Source organism: Hemitrygon akajei, unplaced genomic scaffold (genome assembly GCF_048418815.1).
Source record: "Hemitrygon akajei unplaced genomic scaffold, sHemAka1.3 Scf000075, whole genome shotgun sequence".
Taxonomy (NCBI): domain Eukaryota; kingdom Metazoa; phylum Chordata; class Chondrichthyes; order Myliobatiformes; family Dasyatidae; genus Hemitrygon; species Hemitrygon akajei.
In genome coordinates this window covers 2590114-2614563 of record NW_027331961.1, presented here as the reverse complement: position 1 = coordinate 2614563, position 24450 = coordinate 2590114, and the positions used below count along the sequence as shown (strand labels likewise).

The 24450-nt window shown below is 49.5% G+C and overlaps 1 protein-coding gene across 3 annotated transcripts; it reads right to left on the bottom strand.

The window, feature by feature from the left end:
• Positions 1–258: 258 nt before the first annotated feature.
• Positions 259–7259, bottom strand: LOC140722328 (cystatin-B-like). 3 transcript variants are annotated; one of them, XM_073037102.1, is made up of 3 exons: positions 7130–7259; positions 4047–4157; positions 259–723 (listed from the first exon to the last, which is right to left on the bottom strand). In XM_073037102.1, exons 1-3 carry the CDS (start codon positions 7244–7246, stop codon positions 598–600), a joined length of 354 nt encoding a protein of 117 aa, XP_072893203.1. In that variant the 5' UTR covers positions 7247–7259; the 3' UTR covers positions 259–597. The 3 variants fall into 3 exon arrangements, with proteins under 3 accessions (XP_072893203.1, XP_072893204.1, XP_072893205.1); XM_073037103.1 differs by lacking the exon at positions 7130–7259 and adding an exon at positions 6155–6286; XM_073037104.1 differs by lacking the exon at positions 7130–7259 and adding an exon at positions 5748–5806.
• Between the last annotated feature and the right edge of the window lie 17191 nt (positions 7260–24450).

The following is a 24450-nucleotide window of genomic DNA, read 5'->3' as shown; positions in this document are numbered from 1 at the left end:
TGACCCCGCCCTCTGCTCCCGCTGACACCATCCACACCTCACAGTGATTCCCCTCCACACGCCACCTCGAACCGCGCCCCCCCCGTCTCCGTGACCGCCTCCCTCCGATTGGATCTCCGTGAGACTGTAGTTCAGCGGCCTGCAAACATCCCGCTCCCCCCTCCCCCTCACACATCCGCACTAGCTGCCCCGGCAGCGTTGCCCCCCACCCCCCCAGCATCCGAAAGAGGGGATGGTTAAAGACGACCAGACGACCAATCGGATCAAATCGTTTTATTGGCGAAAGCTTGTGCATCGAACAGCTGACGGTTCAGGTGGCCTCAGCGAGCTGGAGAGGTGGGTCTGCTGGTATTCCGGGAGCGCGGGACGTGTCGGTGAGTTGGCGGGGGTAAGGTGGGTGTGTAGGGTCTGGGGGAGGTGGGTGAGTGTCTGGGATCTGTGGACAGGAAGAACCAAACCCAGCATTAAACAGTGGGTAGCTGAAGGGTGTCCCAACTACCCCGTGTGACGAGCTTTGTAGGGAGTGAGGGGAATATTCCCGAGGGGTGGGCGCCAAGCACAGCGAGGGGTTGGCAACGGTCAGGAAACTCTCATTTCTCAGACCAAGGGTTGCAGCGGATCGCAATTCTTGTAGTTTTCCTGGATCGCCACCAGAACTGGCAGTTTGTTACTGGGAACGAACACCTCCATGTGGACGAAGTTGTTGGGGTTTCCAATATCGACCTGTGGGGAGGGTCACACGGTTAGTCATGAGAGTCCCGTCCGCTAAACCCTCCTTCCCACTGCCATCTCCGTGACCCGCGCTCTCGCGAGACTTCCCTCCACATCTCCGCCACTTCATCCCTCACTGCTCCCCTCCCCGACTCCTTCAAACCCTTCTCCCCTACACCCCTCCCCGTCTCCTTCAACCCTCCTCCCCTACTCCCCTCCCCGACTCCAACACCGCTTCCTCCCCTACACCCCTCCCCGTCTCTATCACCCCTCCATACCCTACACTACCGCCCAGTTTTAATCGTCCCTCCCTCCCCCACATCCCTCCCCGTCTTTGTTAATCCTAACCTCCCTTACACCTCTCCCCGTCTCCGTCACCCCCTCCCTCCCCTAAACCCCTCTCCGACTCCGTCATACGTTCCCTCCCCTACACTCCTCCCCGTCTCTGACGCACCCCGTCCACTTCATTGTCATCCCCTCCCTCCCCTCTAACCCTCCCGGTCTCCGTCACCTCCTCGCTCCCATGAACCACTCCTCGTCACGTCACCCCCTCCAGCTCCTACATCTCCTGAAGTCTCCGTCATGCACTCGCTCCGCTATGTCCGTCCCCATCTCCATCTTACTCTCTCTCCCGAACACCGTCTAAGTCCCTGGCAGCCCTCCTGGTCTCCATTCCCCTCCCACCCCTCCCCGTCTCCATTCCCCTGCCACACCCTTCCGATCTCCATTCCCATCCCACCCCCTCCTGGTCTCCATTCCCCTCCCACCCTCTCCCGGTCTCCATTCCCCTCCCACCCTCTCCCGGTCTCCATTCCCCTCCCACCACCTCCCGGTCTCCATTCCCCTCCCACCCGCTCCCCGACTCCATTCCCCTCCCACCCGCTCCCGGTCTCCATTCCCCTCCAACACCCTCCCGATCTCCATTCCCCTCCCACCCCTCCCGGTCTCCATTCCCCTCCCACCCGCTCCCGGTCTCCATTCCCCTCCCACCCTCTCCCGGTCTCCATTCCCCTGCCAGACCTGCTCCCTTCCCGTCTCTGTTAATCCTAACCTCCTGTACACCTCTACCTTCCCACCCCCTCCCGGACTCCATTCCCCTCCCACCCCTCCCCGTCTCCATTCCCCTCCCACACCCTTCCGATCTCCATTCCCATCCCACCCTTCCCGGTCTCCATTCCCCTCCCACCCTCTCCCGGTCTACATTCCCATCCCACCCTTCCCGGTCTCCATTCCCCACCCACCCTCTCCCGGTCTCCATTCCCCTCCCACCACCTCCCGGTCTCCATTCCCTTCCCAACCCCTCCCGGTCTCCAATCCCCTCCCGTCTCCATTCCCCTCCCACCCCCTCCCGGTCTCCATTCCCCTCCAACACCCTCCCGATCTCCATTCCCCTCCCACCCCTCCCGGTCTCCATTCCCCTGCCAGACCTGCTCCCTTCCCGTCTCTGTTAATCCTAACCTCCTGTACACCTCTACCTTCCCACCCCCTCCCGGACTCCATTCCCCTCCCACCCCTCTCGAGCTCTATTCCCCTCCCAGCCCTTGCACCCTTCCCGTCTCTGTTAATCCTAATCTCCCCTACACCTCTCCCCTCCCAGCCCCTCCCGGTCTCCATTCCCCTCCCACCCGCTCCCGGTCACCATTCCCCTCCCACCCGCTCCCCGACTCCATTCCCCTCCCACCCGCTCCCCGACTCCATTCCCCTCCCACCCGCTCCCGGTCTCCATTCCCCTCCAACACCCTCCCGATCTCCATTCCCCTCCCACCCCTCCCGGTCTCCATTCCCCTCCCACCCGCTCTCGGTCTCCATTCCCCTCCCACCCGCTCCCGGTCTCCATTCCCCTGCCAGACCTGCTCCCTTCCCGTCTCTGTTAATCCTAACCTCCTGTACACCTCTACCTTCCCACCCTCTCCCGGTCTCCATTCCCCTCCCACCACCTCCCGGTCTCCATTCCCCTCCCACCCGCTCCCCGACTCCATTCCCCTCCCACCCGCTCCCGGTCTCCATTCCCCTCCAACACCCTCCCGATCTCCATTCCCCTCCCACCCCTCCCGGTCTCCATTCCCCTCCCACCCGCTCCCGGTCTCCATTCCCCTCCCACCCTCTCCCGGTCTCCATTCCCCTGCCAGACCTGCTCCCTTCCCGTCTCTGTTAATCCTAACCTCCTGTACACCTCTACCTTCCCACCCCCTCCCGGACTCCATTCCCCTCCCACCCCTCCCCGTCTCCATTCCCCTCCCACACCCTTCCGATCTCCATTCCCATCCCACCCTTCCCGGTCTCCATTCCCCTCCCACCCTCTCCCGGTCTCCATTCCCATCCCACCCTTCCCGGTCTCCATTCCCCACCCACCCTCTCCCGGTCTCCATTCCCCTCCCACCACCTCCCGGTCTCCATTCCCTTCCCAACCCCTCCCGGTCTCCAATCCCCTCCCGTCTCCATTCCCCTCCCACCCCCTCCCGGTCTCCATTCCCCTCCAACACCCTCCCGATCTCCATTCCCCTCCCACCCCTCCCGGTCTCCATTCCCCTGCCAGACCTGCTCCCTTCCCGTCTCTGTTAATCCTAACCTCCTGTACACCTCTACCTTCCCACCCCCTCCCGGACTCCATTCCCCTCCCACCCCTCTCGAGCTCTATTCCCCTCCCAGCCCTTGCACCCTTCCCGTCTCTGTTAATCCTAATCTCCCCTACACCTCTCCCCTCCCAGCCCCTCCCGGTCTCCATTCCCCTCCCACCCGCTCCCGGTCACCATTCCCCTCCCACCCGCTCCCCGACTCCATTCCCCTCCCACCCGCTCCCCGACTCCATTCCCCTCCCACCCGCTCCCGGTCTCCATTCCCCTCCAACACCCTCCCGATCTCCATTCCCCTCCCACCCCTCCCGGTCTCCATTCCCCTCCCACCCGCTCTCGGTCTCCATTCCCCTCCCACCCGCTCCCGGTCTCCATTCCCCTGCCAGACCTGCTCCCTTCCCGTCTCTGTTAATCCTAACCTCCTGTACACCTCTACCTTCCCACTCCCTCCCGGACTCCATTCCCCTCCCACCCCTCTCGAGCTCTATTCCCCTCCCAGCCCCTGCACCCTTCCCGTCTCTGTTAATCCTAATCTCCCCTACACCTCTCCCCTCCCAGCCCCTCCCGGTCTCCATTCCCCTCCTACCCGCTCCCGGTCACCATTCCCCTCCCACCCGCTCCCCGACTCCATTCCCCTCCCACCCGCTCCCGGTCTCCATTCCCCTCCCACTCGCTCCCGGTTTCCATACCCCTCCCACCCTCTCCCGGTCTCCATTCCCCTCCCAGCTCTGCTTCCTTCCCGCTTCTGTGTGGAAACTCGACCTTGATCAGCAGAAGTTTTCCCAGCATGATGGTCTGGTCCTGCTCACGGTACGTTTTCGCGACGAATATCTGCTCTAAGGCGTGGATGTGACTCTCCGCGTCGGACTTCACCTGGACAGGAACAACACAAACTTCTGAATCTCCCGGAGAGGACAGAGCGGGACGAGGAAGGGTGTCCGGAAGCGAGTGGCGGTATCATTTCTTTTTCTCTTCCCCCCCCCCTCCATTTCTCCGCTTTTCCTCGTTCCGTCTCTCTCTCGCCTTTCCCCACCTCGTACCCTTACTCCCCACTCTTCCTCGTCTCTCTCTGACCACCCACACTCCGTCTCCCTCTTTCCCCTCTCCCCGATTCCCTTACTCCCCACTCTTCCTCGTCTCTCTCTGACCACCCACACTCCGTCTCCCTCTTTCCCCTCTCTCCGATTCCCTTACTCCCCACTCTTCCTCGTCTCTCTCTGACCACCCACACTCCGTCTCCCTCTTTCCCCTCTCTCCGATTCCCTTACTCCCCACTCTTCCTCGTCTCTCTCTGACCACCCACACTCCGTCTCCCTCTTTCCCCTCTCTCCGATTCCCTTACTCCCCACTCTTCCTCGTCTCTCTCTGACCACCCACACTCCGTCTCCCTCTTTCCCCTCTCCCCGATTCCCTTACTCCCCACTCTTCCTCGTCTCTCTCTGACCACCCACACTCCGTCTCCCTCTTTCCCCTCTCCCCGATTCCCTTACTCCCCACTCTTCCTCGTCTCTCTCTGACCACCCACACTCCGTCTCCCTCTTTCCCCTCTCTCCGATTCCCTTACTCCCCACTCTTCCTCGTCTCTCTCTGACCACCCACACTCCGTCTCCCTCTTTCCCCTCTCCCCGATTCCCTTACTCCCCACTCTTCCTCGTCTCTCTCTGACCACCCACACTCCGTCTCCCTCTTTCCCCTCTCCCCGATTCCCTTACTCCCCACTCTTCCTCGTCTTTCTCTGATCGATCATTTTATCCTCACTGCATCTCCCCTTCCCACTCTCTCCGCCTCCCCTGCTCTTTCAACCCCTCACCGTGTCCCTCCTCCCCCTCTCTCCGATCGTTCTGCTCTCTCACCCCCCCTCACCGTCTGTCTTCCCTCTCTCTCCGCCTCCCCTGCTCTCTCACCCCATTCCCCGTCTCCCTTCTCCCCCTCTCTCCGACCCCTCTGCTCTCTCACCCCCTCACTCTCTCCCTCCTCTCTCTCTCCGATTGCTCTGCTCTCTCACCCCCTCACCGTCTCTTCCCTCTCTCTCCGCCTCCCCTGCTCTCTCACCCCCTTCACCGTCTCCCTCTCCCCTCTCTCTCCGCCTCCCCTGCTCTCTCACCCCTTTCACCGTCTCCCTCTTCCCTCTCTCTCCGCCTCCCCTGCTCTCTCACCCCCTCACCGTCTCCCTCTTCCCCCTCTCTTCGATTTCCCTGCTCTCTCACCCCGCTTCAACGTCTCTCTCTCTTACCGCTCTCTCCCCAACCCCTGCTCTTTCCCCCTCTTTCTGTCTGCCTCTATACTCTTTACCCTGGCCGGGCTTTTCTACATCTCCGTCGCTCCGTCACTGATCTTTCTCCCCTTCTCCTGCCCTGTCCTTCGCCTCACTCTCTGCTCCCTCATTCCACATTCCCTGCTCGTTCTCACACTTTTCCCGTCTCGCTCTCGCTCTTCTCCCTCTTCCCGTCTGTATCCGTCTACCTTCTCTCCAATTCTCCTTTTGGAACTCTCAGCTTTCATCCGTGTCTCTACCTTCTCTCTCTCTCTCTCTCTCTCTCTCTCTCTCTCTCTCTCTCTCTCTCTCTCTCTCTCTCTCTCTCTCTCTCTCTCTCTCTCTCTCTCTCTCTCTCTCTCTCTCTCTCTCTCTCTCTCTCTCGCTCGCTCTCTCTGCTTCCCGCTCTTTCCTTCTCTCTCCCTCTCCGTGCTCGAAAATTTCTCTGCCCTCCCTCCCCTATCTCGCCTGGAGATATATATATATATATGTATATATCACTATTTTATTCACTTTTTCACCCCCCTCTCTCTTCATTCCCCCCGAGGAGGGCAGTTTAAGGGGTGTGGGAGTGGGGAGGACTGTGCTCCTGGTTCTGGAAGAGTTTGGAACAAACCTCATCTGCGACCTTATGGACCTCTGTCGTGGCCGGCTGTTCTTTTGTCCACACTGGTGCCATCTCTCTCTCTGTTGCACTCGTTCGTTCGCTGACTCTCTCTCTCACCCTCTCTCACTCTCTTGCCACTTGTCAGGGCCGTCTTTAAAGATCTGGTCCCTCCCCCCACCCTCCGACATGTCCCTCCCCCCGCTCAGCTATTCCCCGCCTCGGTTTGCCCTCTCTCGGGCTCTTGCCCTCCGCTTGGGGCATGGAACCTGACCCTGGCCCCTTACGGATGTGACCTACTTACGGGAAAGGAGTGCAGAGCATAGGGAACATTCACAGAGATGCTCCTGGGTCTGCGGGGCCTGTGGTTTCTGGAAACATTGAATGGGTCAGGATTCTATAGAACGTAGAAGATTGAGAGGGGATTTGATGGAGGTTCACGGGCTTTATCCGCTGTGGTTGGGTGGGACTGCAACCGGAGATCAAAGGTTAAGGGTGAAAGGTGAGGAGTTTAAGGGGAACATGAGGGGGAACGCCTTCACTCAGAGGGTCTTGAGAGTGCGGAATGATCTGCGAGCACGACTGGTCCGTGCGAGCTCGATTCCAACGTTTAGGAGATATTTGTACAGGTACACGGATAGGAGGCTTCTGGGGGTCTATGATCCAGCTACAGCGGGCTGGGATAATGCAGCTTAAATGGTTTCCGCATGGGCTAGATGGGCCGAAGGGCGTCCCTGTATGTCGTGTTTCTCTGTGACTCTATGAGTAGAGTCCCAGAGCCACCAAGCGCCTCTCCTTTACAAACTTTGCAACAAAGCCATCGATCCCATCATCCAAATCATCGGCATTATAACGTGAAACGAATCGGTCCCAACAGAGACCCCCCGTGGAACAGCACGAGCCACCGGCAGCCAACCAGAAGAAGTTCCCTTTCTCCCCCACACTCTGCCTCCTGCCAATCAGCCAGTATTTGTCCCGTGCCAGTACCTTTCCGGTAAAACCACCGGGTCTTAACTTGTTATGCAGCCTCCTGTGTGGCACCTTGTCAAGGGCCTTCTGAAAATTCAACCACACAACATCCGCCGACTCCCCAATGTCTATCATGCTTGTTATTTCTTCAAATAATTCCAACAGATACGTCAGGCAGGGTTTTCCCTCGAGGAAACCATGCTGACAGAGACCTATTATATCACGCGGCTCCAAGTACATGGAGACTAGCCACTCCGAAACCACCTACTTAACAACAGAGTCATAGAACACAGAATAGTACAGCACATTACAATGTTGTGCCGACCCTCAAACCCTGCCTCCCATATAACCAACCACCTTAAATTCCTCCAGATACCTGTCTAGTAGTCTCCTAAACTTCACTAGTGTATCTGCCACCACCACTGACTCAGGCAGTGCATTCCACGCACCAACCACTCTCTGAGTGAAAAACCTTCCTCTAATATCCCCCTTGAACTTCCCTCCCCTTACCTTAAAGCCATGTCCTCTTGTACTGAGCAGTGGTGCCCTGGGGAAGAGGCGCTGGCTGTCCACTCTGTCTATTCATCTTAATATCTTGCACACCTCTATCATGTCTCCTCTCATCCTCCTTCACTCCAAAGAGTAAAACCCTAGCTCCCTTAATCTCTGATCATAATCCATACTCTCTAAACCAGGCAGCATCCTGGTAAATCTCCTCTGTACCCTTTCCAATGCCTCCACATCCTTCCTATAGTGAGGTGACCAGAACTGGACGCAGTACTCCAAGTGTGGCCTAACCAGAGTTCCAACACAAAGTCAGACCCGATCCCTCCCCCACCCTCGCCTTGTACACACAAGCCTATGACGACACCGGGCACCCCGCACACTCTTAATCATATTAAGAATTAATGAGCAGAGGTCACAGGAAAGGCAAGTGGATTCGAACTATGTACTCAGATCGACACGCACGCCAGGGCTAATTTACCCCACTGACCAGGAAACAGAATTGTTCAAAATTGTCCCAGTAATTCCGTGTGCAAAATGCGTATGGAAAAAGATCTACACACAACGGGTAGTGGGGAGCGTTGGATTGTGCGTCGCGGGAATGATATTCCGAAGGAACATTACATTCCGTGCACCGGAGATCGCGGGGTAATAAGGCATTTGGCAAGGGACAATGAGGAGAAGTCCGGTTCAACGTTCAAAGTACATTTTGGTATCAGAGTGCATACATGACATCACATGCAACCTTAAGATTCTCTCCTCTTGGGCATATAACCGTATAACCATATAACAATTACAGCTCGGCCCTTCTAGTCCGTGCCGAACGCTTACTCTCACCTAGTCCCACCGACCTGCACTCAGCCCATAACCCTCCATTCCTTTCCTGTCCATATACCTGTTCAATTTTACTTTAAATGACAATTTGAAACACTTTCAGTTCATCTTCATTAACAGTCACAGAGTCGGCTGAGCACTGAATGTCTCTCAGGAGACTGCCAATCAACTGATCAATTGTTGTTGGAACTGCCACCAATGGTGTTAGCTTGTTAATGCATTGAATAACAATATTGATAACCATATAACAATTACAGCACGGAAACAGGCATCTCGGCCCTTCTAGACCGTGCCGAACGCTTACTCTCAGCTAGTCCCACCGACCCGCACTCAGCCCATAACCCTCCATTCCTTTCCTGTCCATATACCTATCCAATTTTACTTTAAATGACAATATCGAACCTGCCTCTACCACTTCTACTGGAAGCTCGTTCCACACAGCTACCACTCTCTGAGTAAAGAAGTTCCACCTCGTGCTACCCTTAAACCTTTGCCCCCTAACTCTCATCACATGTCCTCTTGTTTGAATCTCCACTACTCTCAATGGAAAAAGCCCATCCACGCCAACTCTATCTATCCCCCTCATCATTTTAAATACCTCTATCAAATCCCCCCTCAACCTTCTACGCTCCAAAGAATAAAGACCTAACTTGTTCAACCTTTCCCTGTAACTTAGGTGCCGAAACCCAGGTAACATTCTAGGAAATCTTCTCTGTACTCTCTCTATTTTGTTGACATCTTTCCTATAATTCGGTGACCAGAACTGTTCACAATACTCCAAATTCGGCCTTACCAATGCCTTCTACAATTTCTCTTCCTCTCTCTCTCCCCCCCCCCCTCTCCGTCTCTCTCTCTCTACCTCTCTCTCTCTCTCCCTCTCTCTCTCTCTCTCTCTCTCTCTCTCTCTCTCTCTCTCTGTCTGTCTACAATCTGTTTCTTGTTGTAGTTGTTACACCACTCTGGCAGATTCTCGGCCCACAACAGTGGTGTCATCAGCGATCTTCTGTCTGGTGTTGGTGTTGTACTTGGCCGCACTGACGGGCCGAGTAGAGCCGGGGGCTGGTTACACAGCTGTGCGTTGCTCCTGTGCGGACGGACATTGTGGAGGAGATGGTCTTTGGCCATCCGGACTGACTGGACTCTGCACGTGAGGAATTCTAGCATCCAATTGCACAAGGGGTACTGAGGCCCGGGGCTTAGTTTCTCTCTCACACTCCCCCAGTCTCTCTGGATGCATTCAAGAGAGAGTTAGGTAGAGCTCTTATAGATAGCGGGGTCAAGGAATATGGGGAGAGGGCATGAACGGGGTACTGATTGTGTATGATCAGCCATGATCACAGTGAATGGCAGTGCTGGCTAGAAGGGCCGAATGGCCTACTAGGCCTCTCTGCGCTTGCTGGACAGAACCTGCAGGGGTCGGTCTGTGTTGTGGGACCTTCACAACATACCGACTGAGATGAGCCGCCGCTCGGCCCCTCTTGCCCTGGTCCTAGGAGCGTGATGGGGTGGTGATACCGAGACCGCACTCATCCATTGAGGTTTATCACGGGAACTTTACCTTCCTCACCCAGCCCCGTATCGGGTCCAAACTTCACCGGGATCGATAGCCGGTATCTACAATTGTTTTACATCATTCCAGGGCGCGGGAAGCGGCCCTTCCACCGGTTGTGTTCTTGCAGACAGAGAAGGTTAAACCGGGTAATCGCACCTTCGGGACACTGCTCCATCTGTCTGAGTAGATCCATCTTTCACCCGTTCAGACAAGGCAGTGAGATCCAGATCTCTCACGGCCTCTCGTTCTGGGTGGCCATCGTTGTGTTTTTTGTTTTCTCTCCTTCAGTTCTCTGACTCTCTCTCTCTGTAAAAATTAAAAATGAGCTGAGCAATAACATGGAAAGGAAGAAGGACGAGGTCCTGCAAAGACAGTTTAGGGAGTTAGGTGAAAAGTTGAAGGACAGGTTGTAATCTCAGGATTTCTACTAGTGCCACGTGCTAGTGAGGCTAGAAATAGGGAGATAATGCAGCTAAATACTTGGCTACGGATTTGGTGTAGGAGGGACGGCTTCATGTTTCTGGACAATTGGGCCTTGTTCCAGGGAAGGTGGGACCTGTTCTGACGGGACGTGTTGCACCTAAACTGGGAGCGGACTAATATCCTTGCAGGAAGGTTGGCTAGTGCTGTTCCGAGGGGTTTATACTAGATTTACAGGGGGAGGGGATCCAGAGTGTTAGAGCAGATAGTGAGGTTGAGAAGGATAAAAGTCATGCGAGAACTGCAAGTATAGTGCATGGAGTAAAGCCAGATCTACATATAAAAAAGCTTTGAGGAAAGATAAGCAGAATAAAGGGTGTAAAGATAGAAGGGCTAAGGTGCGTGTACTTCAATGCAAGAAGCATCAGGAACAAAGGTGATGAACTGAGAGCTTGCATACATACATGGAATTATGGTGTAATGGTCAGTACAGAGACTTGTCTGGCACCGGGGCAGGAATGGATTCTCAATATTCCTGGATTTCAGTGTTTTAAAAGGGATAGAGAGGGCGGAAAAAGGGGAGGAGGGTAGCATCACTGGTCAGGGATACTATTAGAGCTACACAAAGTGTGGGTAATGTAGCAGAATCCTATTTTGAGCCAGCACAGGTAGGTCAGGAACAGGAAGGGAGCAGTCACTCTATTTCGAGTATTCTATAGTCCCCCTGGTAGCAGCAGAGATACCGAGGAGCAGATTGGGTGGCTGATTTTGGAAAGGTGCAAAAGTAAAAGGGTTGTCATCATGGGTGACTTTAACTTCCCTAATATTGATTGGCACCATATTAGTTCAATGGTTTAATTGGGGCAGAGTTTGTTAAGTGTGCCCAGGACGGATTCCTGTCACAGGATGTTGACAGGCCGACTAGTGAGAATGCCATACTGGATCTGGTATTAGGTAACGAACCGGGTCAATCACAGATCTCTCAGTGGGTGAGCATCTGGGGGACAGTGACTGCCGCTCCCCGCCCTTTAACATTATCATGGAAAAGGATGGAATCAGCGAGGACAGGAAAAATTTTTAATTGGGGAGGAGCAAATTATGAGACTATAAGGCTAGAACTTGCTAGTGTGAATTGGGATGATGTTCTTGCAGGGAAATGTACTATGGACATGTGGTCGATGTTTATGGATCTTTTGTGGATGTTAGGGATAAATTTGTCCCAGTGAGGAAGGTAAACAATGGTAGGGTGAAGGAACTATGGGTGACAAGTGAGGTGGAAAATCTAGTCAGATGGAAGAAGGCATCATATATGAGGTTCAGGAAGCAAGGATCAGATGGGTCTATTGAATATAGGGTAGCAAGAAAGGAGCTGAAGAAGCCGCTGAGGGGAGCAAGAAGGGGGTATGAGAAAGTCTTGACGAGTAGGGTAAAGGAAAACCTCAAGGCATTCTTCAATTCTGTGAAGAACAAAAGGATGACAGGAAGGAAGGTAGGACAGATTAGAGATAAAGATGGGAAGATGTGCCTGGGGGCTTTGAAAGTGAGCCATGTCCTCAGTGAATACATCTCTTCAGTATTCATCAATGAGAGGGAACTTGAAGACGGTGAGGACAATATGAGTGAAGTTGAAGATCTGGAGCATGTTGATATTGAGAGGAGGTATTGCAGTTGTTAAAATACAGGACGGATAAACCCCCGGGGCCTGACGGAATATTCCTCAGGCTGCTCTACGATGCGAGGGAAGAGATTGTTGAGCCTCTGGCTAGGATCTTTATGTCCTCGTTGTCCACGGGAATGGTACCGGTGGATTGGAGGGAGGTGAATGTTGTCCCCTTGTTCAAAAAAGGTACTACGGATAGTCCGGGTAATTATAGACCAGTGAGCCATACGTTTGTGGTGGGAAAGCTGTTGGAAAAGATTCTTAGAGATAGGATCTATGGGCATTTAGAGAATCATGGTCTGATCAGGGACAGTCAGCATGGCTTTGTGAAGGGCAGATCGTGTCTAACAAGCCTGAAAGAGTTTTCCTTCAGGATATGACCAGGCATATTGATGAGGGGAGTTCAGTGGATGCGATCTACATGGATTTTAGTAAGGTATTTGACAAAGTACCACATGGTAGGCTTATTCAGAAAGTCAGAAGGCATTGGATCCAGGGAAAGGATTCAGAATTGGCTTGCCTGCAGACAGCAGAGGGTCGGTGGAGGGAGTACATTCGGATTGGAGGGTTGTGTCGTGGTGTCCCACAAGGATCTGTTCTGGGACCTCTACTTTTCGTGATTTTTATTAACGACCGAGATGTAGGGGTAGAAGGGTGAGTTGGCAAATTTGCAGACGACACAAAAGTTGGTGGTGTTGTGGATAGTGTTGGGGATTGTCAAAGATTGCAGAGAGACATTGATTGGTTGCAGAACTGGGCTGAGAAGTGGCAGATGGAGTTCAACCCGGAGAAGTGTGAGGTGGTACACTTTGGAAGGACAAACTCCAAGGCAGAGTACAAAGTAAACGGCAATTTAGTTGGCAGTGTAGAGGAGCAGAGGGATCTGGGGGTACACGTCCACAGATTCCTGAAAGTTTCCTCACAGGTAGAGATGGTAGTTAAGAAAGCTTGTGGAGTGTTAGCTTTCATAAGTGGAGGGACAGAGTTTAAGAGTCGTGAGGTAATGATGCAGCCCGATAAAACTCTGGTTAGGCCACACTTGGAGTACTGTGTCCAGTTCAGGTCGCCTCACCATAGGAAGGATGTGGAAATATTGGAAAAGGTACAGAGGAGATTTTCTAGGATGCTGCCTGGTTTAGAGAGTATGCATTATGATCAGAGATTAAGGGAGCTAGGGCTTTACTCTCTGGAGAGAAGGGGGATGAGAGGAGACATGATAGAGTTATACAAGATATTAAGAGGAATAGATAGAGTGGACAGCCAGCGTCTCTTCCTCAGACCACCACTGCTCATACAAGAGGACATGGATTTAAGGTAATGGGAGGAAAATTCAAGGTGGATATTAGAGGAAGGTTTTTTTACTCAGAGTGGTTGGTGCGTGGAATGCACTGCCTGATTCAGTGGTGGAGGCAGAAACACTAGTGAAATTTACCAGTCGACTAGACAGGTATATGAAGGAATTTAAGGTGAAGGGTTATATGAGAGGCAGGGCTTAAGGGTCGGCACAACATTGTGGGCCGAATAGCCTGTACTGTGCTGTATTGTTCTATGTTCTATTACCGAACCTTTCCCACACAAATGAGAAAATTTAGCTCTCTTCTGGTCGGCTGGCACATCATCTGTAGCTATGACCATTTTATATGTCTCTGCCAGCATTCACGCAGTTTCAATACTAGCGTCCCAAATGCTTCCAGGGAATATGTTGTCAGGCCCTGGAGATTTATTTATCCATCTATACTCACTTCAGGAGAGCAAGCACATGTTCCGCAAACTGGATACAATCCATGACCTGACGAACGTTTCTACATTTCTATCGTCTCTATTTCTGTCTCCCAAGTACATGCACACCCAGATAAATCATTGAAGATCTCCCCCATTTTTTTCGCTCCATGTGTACATAAGCACGCTAATCTTCAGAAGTTCTTTGTCCAGTTAATGTGGCAGTAGGGAAACAACAGGTTTTCTCAAATAAATATACTGCCACCAAATAGTTTGTTACTCGTGGAAATGTGCTCATTACAGTAGTTGTTCATAATAATGATTTCTGGAATGAAAAGCTTAATGTATGTGAAGCATTTGCTGTCCCTGGGCCTGTTCTCAAATGGATGATGGGGCACGCTAGCAGAGGGAAACTCATTGAAACGTAGCAAATACTGATGACTCCATAGAGTGGACGGATAAAGATGTTTTCATCAGGAGAGGTGTCTTGGAACAGAGAAAAAAAAAACCTCACAAACCACTGAGATGTATCTACAAGCCTTCTCCTCCACCATTCTATCCAGTAGTTTGGTCAGAATGTTGCCTGTATTGTCAACTGTACTTTTACGTTATTCAAAGCTGCAAAAATTTGTTAGAATTTTTAATCGCTTAACTAAGCAAAGAAGGAAACTTCATGAATATCACCACAATGTGTTGTGTAATGTATTTTGTAGATAACAGATAACCGACTTTTGAAGCAGACTGACCGTATTTAATGACCAGCCTCAGCACTGCTGCAAGTGTTGTGGAGAAGGAGCTAACAGCAGATTTACTGGACACTGGTATTTTATTTTCAACATTACAACATTGCTGAGTGTTCAGTATTCATTGTGGTCAAAAGGAAACTCAAAACATGTGAGGCTCAGACTGTTACTTCCTTTTTCATTTGCTTCTGGTGGGCCTCGTGCTCAGTTAGTAGGGTTCAAGGAGAACTTCAAGGAGGGTTGAACATTTTATCGCATTGTAAACACTGTGGAGACACAGTAGCCTCAGAAACAGGTGTGGATTCCAGGATGCTTTGAGCATTTACTGTATGGAATATATGATGCCTGTGTTGGAATGAAGAGATGAGTAATGAATGTTGGGATTGCATTTGTGGAAATCATTTTAGGCTGTCACAAACATCTTGCAATCAGTCAATATTTATGCATCGATAGAAAAGGCAAATATGCTTCCTCCACTCAACAATAAAATAATCAACAAGTGTTTTCAGTTTACCTGTTGAAATGTATCCGCGTCCGCGCCGTGACCCAAGGCCCGGAATTCAACCCCGATCCCCATCCAGACAAAGCTTCCACTGGTTACTATCCCGTCATGGGTTGGTTCAGGAGTTTTAGTTTGTGAACTGGGAATAGCTGAGACGCCGAATTACGTCAGCGGCAGCAAAGAGTCCTGGGCCAAGGTTATAATCCTGGGATGGGGAATCCAGGGATATAGTATTTGTAGTGTTTGGCGTTCGTCTGAGCTTATTGCTACTACAGAAGGCACTGGACGTTCCTCTTTCCCCAATAAAGCAAACGTTTCGGACAGATGGGCATGGGTCGCGGGGAATTCTACGTCAGACGTGCGACGATCTGCGAATCTCTTGGCATGGCTTGGGACCCCGTCAGGTCGGGTCCAGGTTTTGACCCATATAAAATGGACCTGTCGATCAAGCTGCCCGGGCGTATGAAGTGATGAGTTAGTATTAATGTTCTGTGCTCAGCTGTTTAGTTCTGGAGTTCCTTTGGAAGCAAAGAACAGGACGAGTTACCTCTCCTTCCCTCGCAGTGAGACGCTGTGAGTTAATGGGCTGCTCCGTGTTTGCAGCAGTAAGCATGGACCGGGGTTTAGTGTTCAATCCGTGTTTGGAAAGTCCCTCTCACTGTCCCCTGTCTCTCAGCTAGTGGGAGTCAAATAGAAACTCCAGAAGGAGAAGCTAAAGACAGGGGGATCAATATTGCAGAAGTACCAGCATTACAGTGGTGTACAGGGAATTACCGAGGCAGGAGAGGGGAATTGGCCAGAATTGATTGGAAACGATCACTCGCAGGGATGGTAACAGAGCAGCAATTTGTGGGAAGCTGGAGGATTGGTCAGGTTGTAAAAACAAACAGAAAACAAAAGGCAACAATAAGTCATTAAGAAGGTAAAGGTGAACTACCAAAGAAAACGAACCTATAATAGTAAAGATGTTACTGAACGTTTCTTCAGATACATAAAGTGTAAAAGAGAAGCACGACGGGATATCGGAACGCTGGGAAACGACACTGGAGAGGTAGTAAATGGGGACAAGGAATGGCGGCCGAACTGAATAAGTATTTTTCACCAGCCTTCATGGAGGAAGTATATTGGAAGTTCCAGGTGTCGGGGGCATTAAATGTGTGAAGTTAACATAACTAGAGAGAGGTTTCCTGGGAAACTCAAAGGTCTGAATTTAGATATGTCACCTGGACGAGGTGGCGTGTACCCCAGAATTTTAAAAGTGGTGGCTGAAGAGATGGTGAGACATCAATAAAGTTCTTTCAAGAATCACTAGCTTCTGTAACGGTTTAGGAGACTGGAAAATTGCAAATGTTACTTCACTCTTCAAGAAAGGAATGGGAACGAAGCGAACCCATCTGTCCGTTTGTCTGACCTCAGTGTTTAGGAAGGTATAGGAGCCGGTGATTAAGGATGTCGTCTCAGGGTATTTGGAGACCCGTCATAAAATAGGCCGCAGTGGACACGATTCCTCAAGGGAAAATCATGCCTGACAAATCTGATTGAGTTCTTTGAAGAAATAATAAGCCTGATAGACAAAGGAGAATCGGTTGATGCTGTGTGTTTGGATCTTCAGAAAGTCTTTGTTACGCTGCCACACATAAGGTTGTTTAACAAGCTACGAGATCATAGTATTACAAGAAAGATTCTGACATGGATAAAGCAGTTGTTGATTGGAAAGGAGCAAAGCCTGGGAATAAAATAATCATTTTCTGGATTGCTCCCAGTGACTAGTGATACTCCACAGGTGTCTGTTTTGGGACCGATTCTTTGACGTCATATGTTAATGATTTGGACAATGGAATCGATGGCTTTGTTGCAATGTTTGCAGATAGTATGAACATAGGGGGAGGGGCATGAGGTTTCGAGGAATTAGAAAGGCTACAGAAGGACATTGACAGATTAGGAAAATGGGCAAAGAAATGGAATACAGTTTGGAGAAGTGTATAGTCGTGCACTTCGGTAGACGAAATGAAAGTCTTAAGTTATTTTCTAAATACAAAAGAAAACTGTGGTGCCAATGGACTTGGGGATCCTTGTGCAGGATTCCCTAAAGGTTAATTTGCAGGTTGAGTCTGTGATGAGGAAGGCAAATGCGATGTTCGCATTCATCCCAAGAGGAATAGAATATAAAAGCAAGGATGTAATGTTGAAACTTTATAAAGCACTTGGAGAGTTCTGAGCTGGTTTAGGCCTCTTAACTTCGAAAGGAATGTGCTGAAACTGTAGAGGGTTCAAAGGTTGTTCACGGAAATGATTCGCCGATTGAATGGCTTGTCATATGAACAGAGCTTTAGGGCTCTGAGCCTGTTTTCACTGCAATTCAGGAAAATGAGGAGTGACCTTAATAAAACCTATCGAATGGTGAAAAGACTTGATAGAGTGGATGTGGAGATCATGGTTCCTCTGGAGGGGTCGTCTACAAGCAAATGATCCTACATCAGAATAGAGGACTGCCCTATTAGAAAGTGGTGAGCAGGAATTTATTTTGCGAGGGAATATGGCCAAATCATACAAAAACTTACAGAAGGTTCAGAGAGCTAGGTAATGTTAGTCATCGAGAAGATTAGAGGACTAGCAGGAAGGAACTTAGAAGAGACAGGAGGGGCCATTCGAGGGCCTTGACGGGCAGGATTAAGGAAAGACCCAGGGCATTCTACAAGCATGTGAAGAACAAGAGGATAACACTTGAGAGAATAGGACCGATCAAGTGTGACAGTGGAAATGCGTGTATGGAACCGGACGAGATAGCAGAGGTACTTAATGAATACTTTTCTGCAGTATTCACCGCGTATAAGGATCTTGGCGATTGCAAGGGTGATCGCACTGGTCTGAAAAGCTTGAGAATGTAGATATTAAGAAAGGGGATGTGCTGGAGCTTTTACAAAGTATCAAGATGGATAAGTCACCGGGACCGGACTGGATGTACCCCAGGCTCCTGTGGGAAGCGGGGTAGGAGATTGCTGAGCCTCTGGCAATGATCTTTGCATCATCAATGAGGACGGGAGAGGTTCCAGAGGATTGTAGGGTTGCAGATGTTGTTCCCTTTTCAGGGATAGCTCGGGAAATTATAAGCCAGTGAGTCTGACTTCAGTGGTTGGCATGCTGATGGAGAAGATCCTGAGAGGCAGTATTTATGAACATTTGGAGAGGTAAAATATGATTAGGAATAGTCAGCATGGCTTTGTCAAAAGCAGGTTGTGCCTTACGCGCCTGATTGAATTTTTCTGAGGATGTGACTAAACATATTGACTAAAATAGAGCCGCAGATGTAGTATGTATGGATTTTAGCAAAACATTTGATAAGGTACCCATGCAAGGCGTAATGAGAAAGTAAGATGGCATGGGATCCAAGGAGACATTGCTTTGTGGATCCAGAAGTGGCTTGCCCATAGGAGGCAAAGAGTGGTTGTAGACGGGTCATATTCTACATGGAGGCCGGTGACAGTGGAGTGCCTCAGGGATCTGTTCTGGGACACCTACTCTTTGTGATTTTTATAAATGACCTTGGTGAGGAATTAGAGGGATAGATTAGCAAATATGCTGATGACACAAAGGTTGGGTGTGTTATGGATAGTGTGGAGGGCTGTCAGAGGTTACAACGGGATTTGGATAGGATGCAAAACTGGGCTGAGAACTGGCAGATGGAGTTCAACCCAGATAAGTGCGAGGTGTTTCATTTTAGTAGGTCAAATATGATGGCAGAATTTAGCATTAATTGTAAGACTCTTGGCAGTGTGCTAGATCAGCGGATCTTGGGATCCGAGTCCATAGGACACTCAAAGCTGCTACGCAGGTTGACTTTGTGGTTCAGAAGGCGTACGGTGGATTGGCCTTCATTAATCGTGGAATTGAATTTAGGAGCCGACAGCTAATGTTGCAGCTATATAGGACCCTGGTCCGACCCACATGGAGTACTGTGCTAAATTCTGATCGCGTCACTATGGGAAGTACGTGGAAAACACAGAAAGGGTGTAGAGGAGATTTGCAAGGATGATGCTTGGATTGGGGAGCATGCCTTATGAGAATAGCTTGAGTGAACTCGGCCTTTTCTCCCTTGGAGCGATGGAGGACGAGAGGTGCCCTGATAGACGTGTACAAGATAAAGAGAGGTCTTATCGTGTGAACAGTAAGAGGCTTTTCCCCAGGGCTGAAACGGCTAGAACGAGAGAACATAGTTTTCAGGTACTTGGAAGTGGGTACAGAAGAGATGTCAGGGGTAAGTTTTTGCACAGAGTGGTGAGTGCGTGGGATGGGCTGCCGGCAGCGGTGGTGGACGCGGAAACGATACGGTTATTTAAGAGACTCCTGCAGGGGGGCATGGAGCTTAGGAAAATAGAGGACTTTTTGTAAAGCCTAGGTCGTTCGAAGGTACATCTTGGGCACAGCTTCGTGGGCCGAAGGGCCTGTATTGTGCTGTAACTTTTCTATTTTTCTATGTTTATGTGTGTCTCCTCATCAGGACTTCATAAATTCTCAACAGCACATCCTTCCTTTTATATTACAATCCTCTTGAATTGATTGCAAAGATCGCATTTGCCTTCTTCACCGCCGGCTCGGCCTGTAAATGAACCTGCAGGAAAACTACACAAGCACTCCCACGTCTCTTTGCACCTTTTTAAAAAAAATTACTTTCGGCCCAGCTTGTCCATTATTATTTCAGAGAAATTGCAGGGCAGGTAGACATGTGGTACAAGTTATATTGTGAGGTTAAAGTCCTCCTTATCTTGCTGGTCACCGTTCATTTTGCTTATAACAACAGAATGGAAACCGTCCTTAAGCCTGGTTGCAGTGTTTTCCATTTTTTTAAACTTCTACCCAAGCGGGATGTCAGACTGTCCCGGGTTGTGAGGTTATGCTGTGCCTGCTTCACCAATCACACAGGAATTGCAGGCACAGTCCATGGTGGGCAGATTGGTTTCTATGATGTCCTCAGCTGTCCACAGCTCTCTGCAGTTCCTTGCACTTACGAGTAAAACAGGAGCCTTATGAACGCGTGAAGACTCCTGTTGGGATGCTCTCTATGGCAGGTTGATGAAATTTACTGAGGGATAGAGGTCACAATTCAAAGTTCCCGTTGTTTGTTCTATCTCTATCGTTCCATTCGATTTTAATTTAGTATCTGTGCATTCCTGGAGGACCATCTGTGATTGTCATTGATCCTTTCTCCCACGTGGTTCCATCAGCTTACCCCATGCCGATTTTGTTCAAAATCTGTCCAGCTTGTATCTCTTCAAGTTAATGATACATATCAACCATCTTGTCCAACCTCTGTCCAATCTATTTCCCTCCACATCAATGAAATATATCAACCATCTTTTTCAACCTCTGTCCAGTCTGTATCCCACCACCTCAATGAAATATATCAATCATCTTTTTCAAACTCTGTCCAGCCTGTATCCTACCACCTCAATATCAGCTACAGCTCTGTGCATTTTATTTGTCTCTGACAGCGTTCGAGCAGTTTCTGCACTGGCCTCCCACAAGGTCCAAGGGAACAACTTGTCAGGCCCGGGGGATGTGTCCATTCTAACTCAGCAAGCACCTGTTCTGTAATCCGCTTACAATCTATAGCAAGACTAGCTTTTCCCGATTTCTATAGTCTCTGTATCTGTCTCCCAGGTAAATACAGGCAAACAAAAATCATTGAAGATCTACCCCATCCTTTTCGGTTCCTTGACTAGATAGCACAATGTTCTTTTTTGACAATTAATTGGGCACTACGAAACAGTACATGAGGCTCAATAAATTATTCCCCCGGCAAACTGTCTGTATCCGAGGGAATGTGCTCATTACAGTTGTTGTTTACAAAGTTCACAAGAGTGATTCTAGATTGAAAAGGTTTTATGTATGAGGAGCATTTGGTGTTTCTGGGCCTGATCTCAATGGAGGGGTGATGACTCTGGAAACAGGAACCTCGATGAAATCCTGAGGTCCGGATAGAGCGGATAGGGACAAGATGTATTCAACAGTAGGGGAGTCTAGTAACTGAGGTTACAATCTCAATATATTCAGTTGTTTCTGCAGACCTTCCCTTCCATCATTCTGTCCAGTAGCAGGATCTGAATTGAACATGAATCAATGTCTGGAGTTGATCATAGATATAAGCTATTGGCAGCCACAAGAACATGATGGAATTTTAGCCACTTAATTGAACAAATAAGTACACTTTATGGTTATCACCATGTGATATCTTTTGTAAATATCCCATAGTTGCCATTTGAAGCAGACAGGCCGCATCCAACAACGTGTTTTGATTTTGGAACAGCTTCTGCACTGTTGGTAGTTCTGTAGAGATGGAAATACCAACAGATTTACTGGATACACCTCGCAGCAGGAATTACTGGAATTTTAGCTTCCCCATTACAAAATGGCTGAGAGGCCAGTATTCATCTTTGTCATAATGAAACTCAGAGCATGTGAGGTCGAGTTTCTTATTTCCTATTTTCCCTTAGTTCTGCTCAGCCACTTCCTCCATCACCAGAGTAACAGCCCACCAGAGCTGCAAGGAGTATTGAACATTTTTATGGCTCTCTGGTCACTGTCCTTCTGTGGAGAGACAGTGACTTCAGGAGGCAGTGTGGATGCGAGGATGCCTTCAGCAATCACTCTCTGGAAAATATGATGTTTATATTGGAATAAAGAGATAACGAATGAATGTTGGGATTGCATTTATGCAAATCTCTTCAGGATGCCACAAACATCTTGCAGTCAGCCAATATGTGTGCATCAAAAAGGCAAAATCCTGAACTGAGTTTCCAGTGATTTATTTTCAATTTTATATTTAAAAGCATTTTCTTACTGTTTCACTACGGGATATCTTGCTATCTTTCCTTTCAGTTAGTCCTGACGAAGGGTCTCGGCGCGAAACGTCGACAGCTCTTCTCCCTTTAGATGCTGCCCGGCCTGCTGTGTTCCACCAGCATTTTGTGTGTGTGTTGTTTGAATTTCCAGCATCTGCAGATTTCCTTGTGTTTGCATTTTAATTCTGATTTCCATTCAGAGATCTCGATCAATGGCATCCTCTTGTGCCGAGATGAGACCGTCCTCAGGGTGGAGGAGCAACACCTTATATTCCATCTGGGTAGCCTCCAATCTGATGGCATGAGCATTGGCTTCTCTAACTTCCGTTAATGCCCCTCCTCCCCTTCTTACACTATCCCTGACATATTTAGTTGTTTGCCTGTTCTCCATCTCCCTCTGGTGTTTCCCCCCCCCCTCCTTTCTTTCTCCCTTGGCCTCCCGAAACCATGATCCTTTCCCTTCTCCAGCTCGGTATCACTTTCACCAATCACCTTTCCAGCTCTTAGCTTCATCCCACCCCCTCCGGTCTTCTCCTATCATTTCTCAGTTCCCCCTCCCCTCACTACTTTTAAATCTCTTACTATCTTTCCTTTCAGTTAGTCCTGACGAAGGGTCTCGGTCCGAAACGTGGACAGTGCTTCTCCTTATAGATGCCACCTGGCCTGTTGTGTTCCACCAGCATTTTGTGTGTGCTGTTTGAATTTCCAGCATCTGTAGATTTCCTCGTGTTTCCGCAACATGAAAGCCAGGACATCAACAGGATCCGGGACAGCTTCTTCCACCAGGCTATGAGAATGATTAATTCATGCTGACAAAATCGTATTTTATGTTCTATTGTTGAACATACTATTTATTATAAAGTACTATAAATTGCACATTGCATATTTAGACGGAAACGTAAAGATTTTTACTCATGTATATGAAGGATGTAAGTGTAACTATCTTGGTCAACCATTGTCCAGCCTGTATCCCACCACCTCAAAGATATATATATACACCATCTTGGTCAACATCTGTCCAGCCTGTATCCCATCAACGATTATATATCAACAATCTCTCTTCTGCCGTTGTCTTCATTATGACGTATTTTTGACTCACTGAGTTGATACTGAAATCGGTGTTTGTTACCTGGAACTACCGGAGGGTTTATTGAATACAGCACGCAGTAAGTTAAAGACAGCCATTGCGAATTTAGCTTCAAAGTTAAAATGTCTGCTGTATTAATCGTTGTCGGAAGGAGGGTTGGAAGCAGAGAATACAGATTGATAGTGGGGTGGGATGGATGTTGTGAGCATTGACTGCATTATCCCTGTATTGGATTGAAGAGAAAACTAATGAATATTGGTATTACATTTGTGCTAATTTGTTCTGACCGTCACAGATATCGTGTAACCAGTTAATAGTTGTGCATCATTTAAAGTAAAAAGAGAAAATGGTGGAAATCTTCAGCAGATCGGGCAGCGTCTTGGACAGTCCCGGTTCAGATACTGGGTCTTCCACAGTTTCTCTTTCCACACATCCAATCTGATGTACCGAGTTTCCAACACATGACTTTCAATTTTACATTTAAAATGTTTTATTCCTATTCGCCTGCAGGAAATGTGACGGGCAATTGTGCTGGGCAAGATCTCATTTAGCAATAGCACAATGATAAAATGTGTTCAGTTTATCTGGTGGAGACAATGGGTAACATTATACCCGCCTGCTGTTGCCCCGCGCCCAGGTTTTCCAGCCCGATCTCAGGCCCAGTCAGAGGTTCATCAGGTTCCCGTTCTGACACAGGCTGATGTCGGAGTGTTTGTGTTTGAAGTCTGAATGGCCGAGACACTGCAGCATATTACTGGCAACAAGGAGTCCTGGGCGAGTTGCTGCTTGAGCTGTAACCCTGGGAAAAACTGGGCCTATGTAGCTGTCAGTATCGGGGATTTGACCCAGGTCAATACTTCCACAGATGGGGGCTGGATGTTCCTCCTTTCACAATGAATCAAAAGCCTCGGGGTGCTGGGCATTGGCTATGGGGAAATTTCTGATTACACCACGCAGTGTGAGATGCGGGGACGACGTGTGAGGATTCGGGGGTCGGTGAGTGGCAGATTCAGCTGTGTGACCCTGTGAGGTTAGGTCCTGAGAAATCACAGTTTTAGATCCAAGTACAATGGACCCGGGGTTCAAGCTGCCCAGGTTTATGAGGTGTTGAGCCAGTATTTCTGTTCTGGGCTCAGATGTTTGTTTCGGGAGTTTCTTTGGAAGAAATGACTGCTATACCGAGGAGAGGATGAGTTACCATCCCATCCCTCACAGTGAGAGGCTGTGAGTAAACGGGCTGTACCGTGTTTGCAACAGTAGAAATAGACCCTGAGTTTGGTGTTCAAACTGTGTTTGGAAATCCCCCCCTCATTGTCTCCTGTCTGTCAATCGTTGGAAATGAAGCAGATGTGTTCAGTACAACTGTGGCTCACGTGGTTCACAAGAGTAATCTCAGGAACGAGAGGGTTTCTGTACGAGGGTGATTGATAAGTCTGTGGCCTGTTGTGGAAGCAGATGACTTATTAACTTCAAACTTTA

Excerpts from the sequence above, each read along its gene's own strand:
- LOC140722328 (XM_073037102.1), bottom strand. The coding sequence starts at position 7,246 with ATGATAGACATTGGGGAGTCGGCGGATGTTGTGTGGTTGAATTTTCAG. Across the intron at positions 4,158-7,129 it reads CCGGTGGTTTTACCGGAAAG|GTGAAGTCCGACGCGGAGAG; the intron begins GTACTGGCACGG and ends GTTCCTGTCCAG. Across the intron at positions 724-4,046 it reads GAAAACTTCTGCTGATCAAG|GTCGATATTGGAAACCCCAA; the intron begins GTCGAGTTTCCA and ends CCCTCCCCACAG.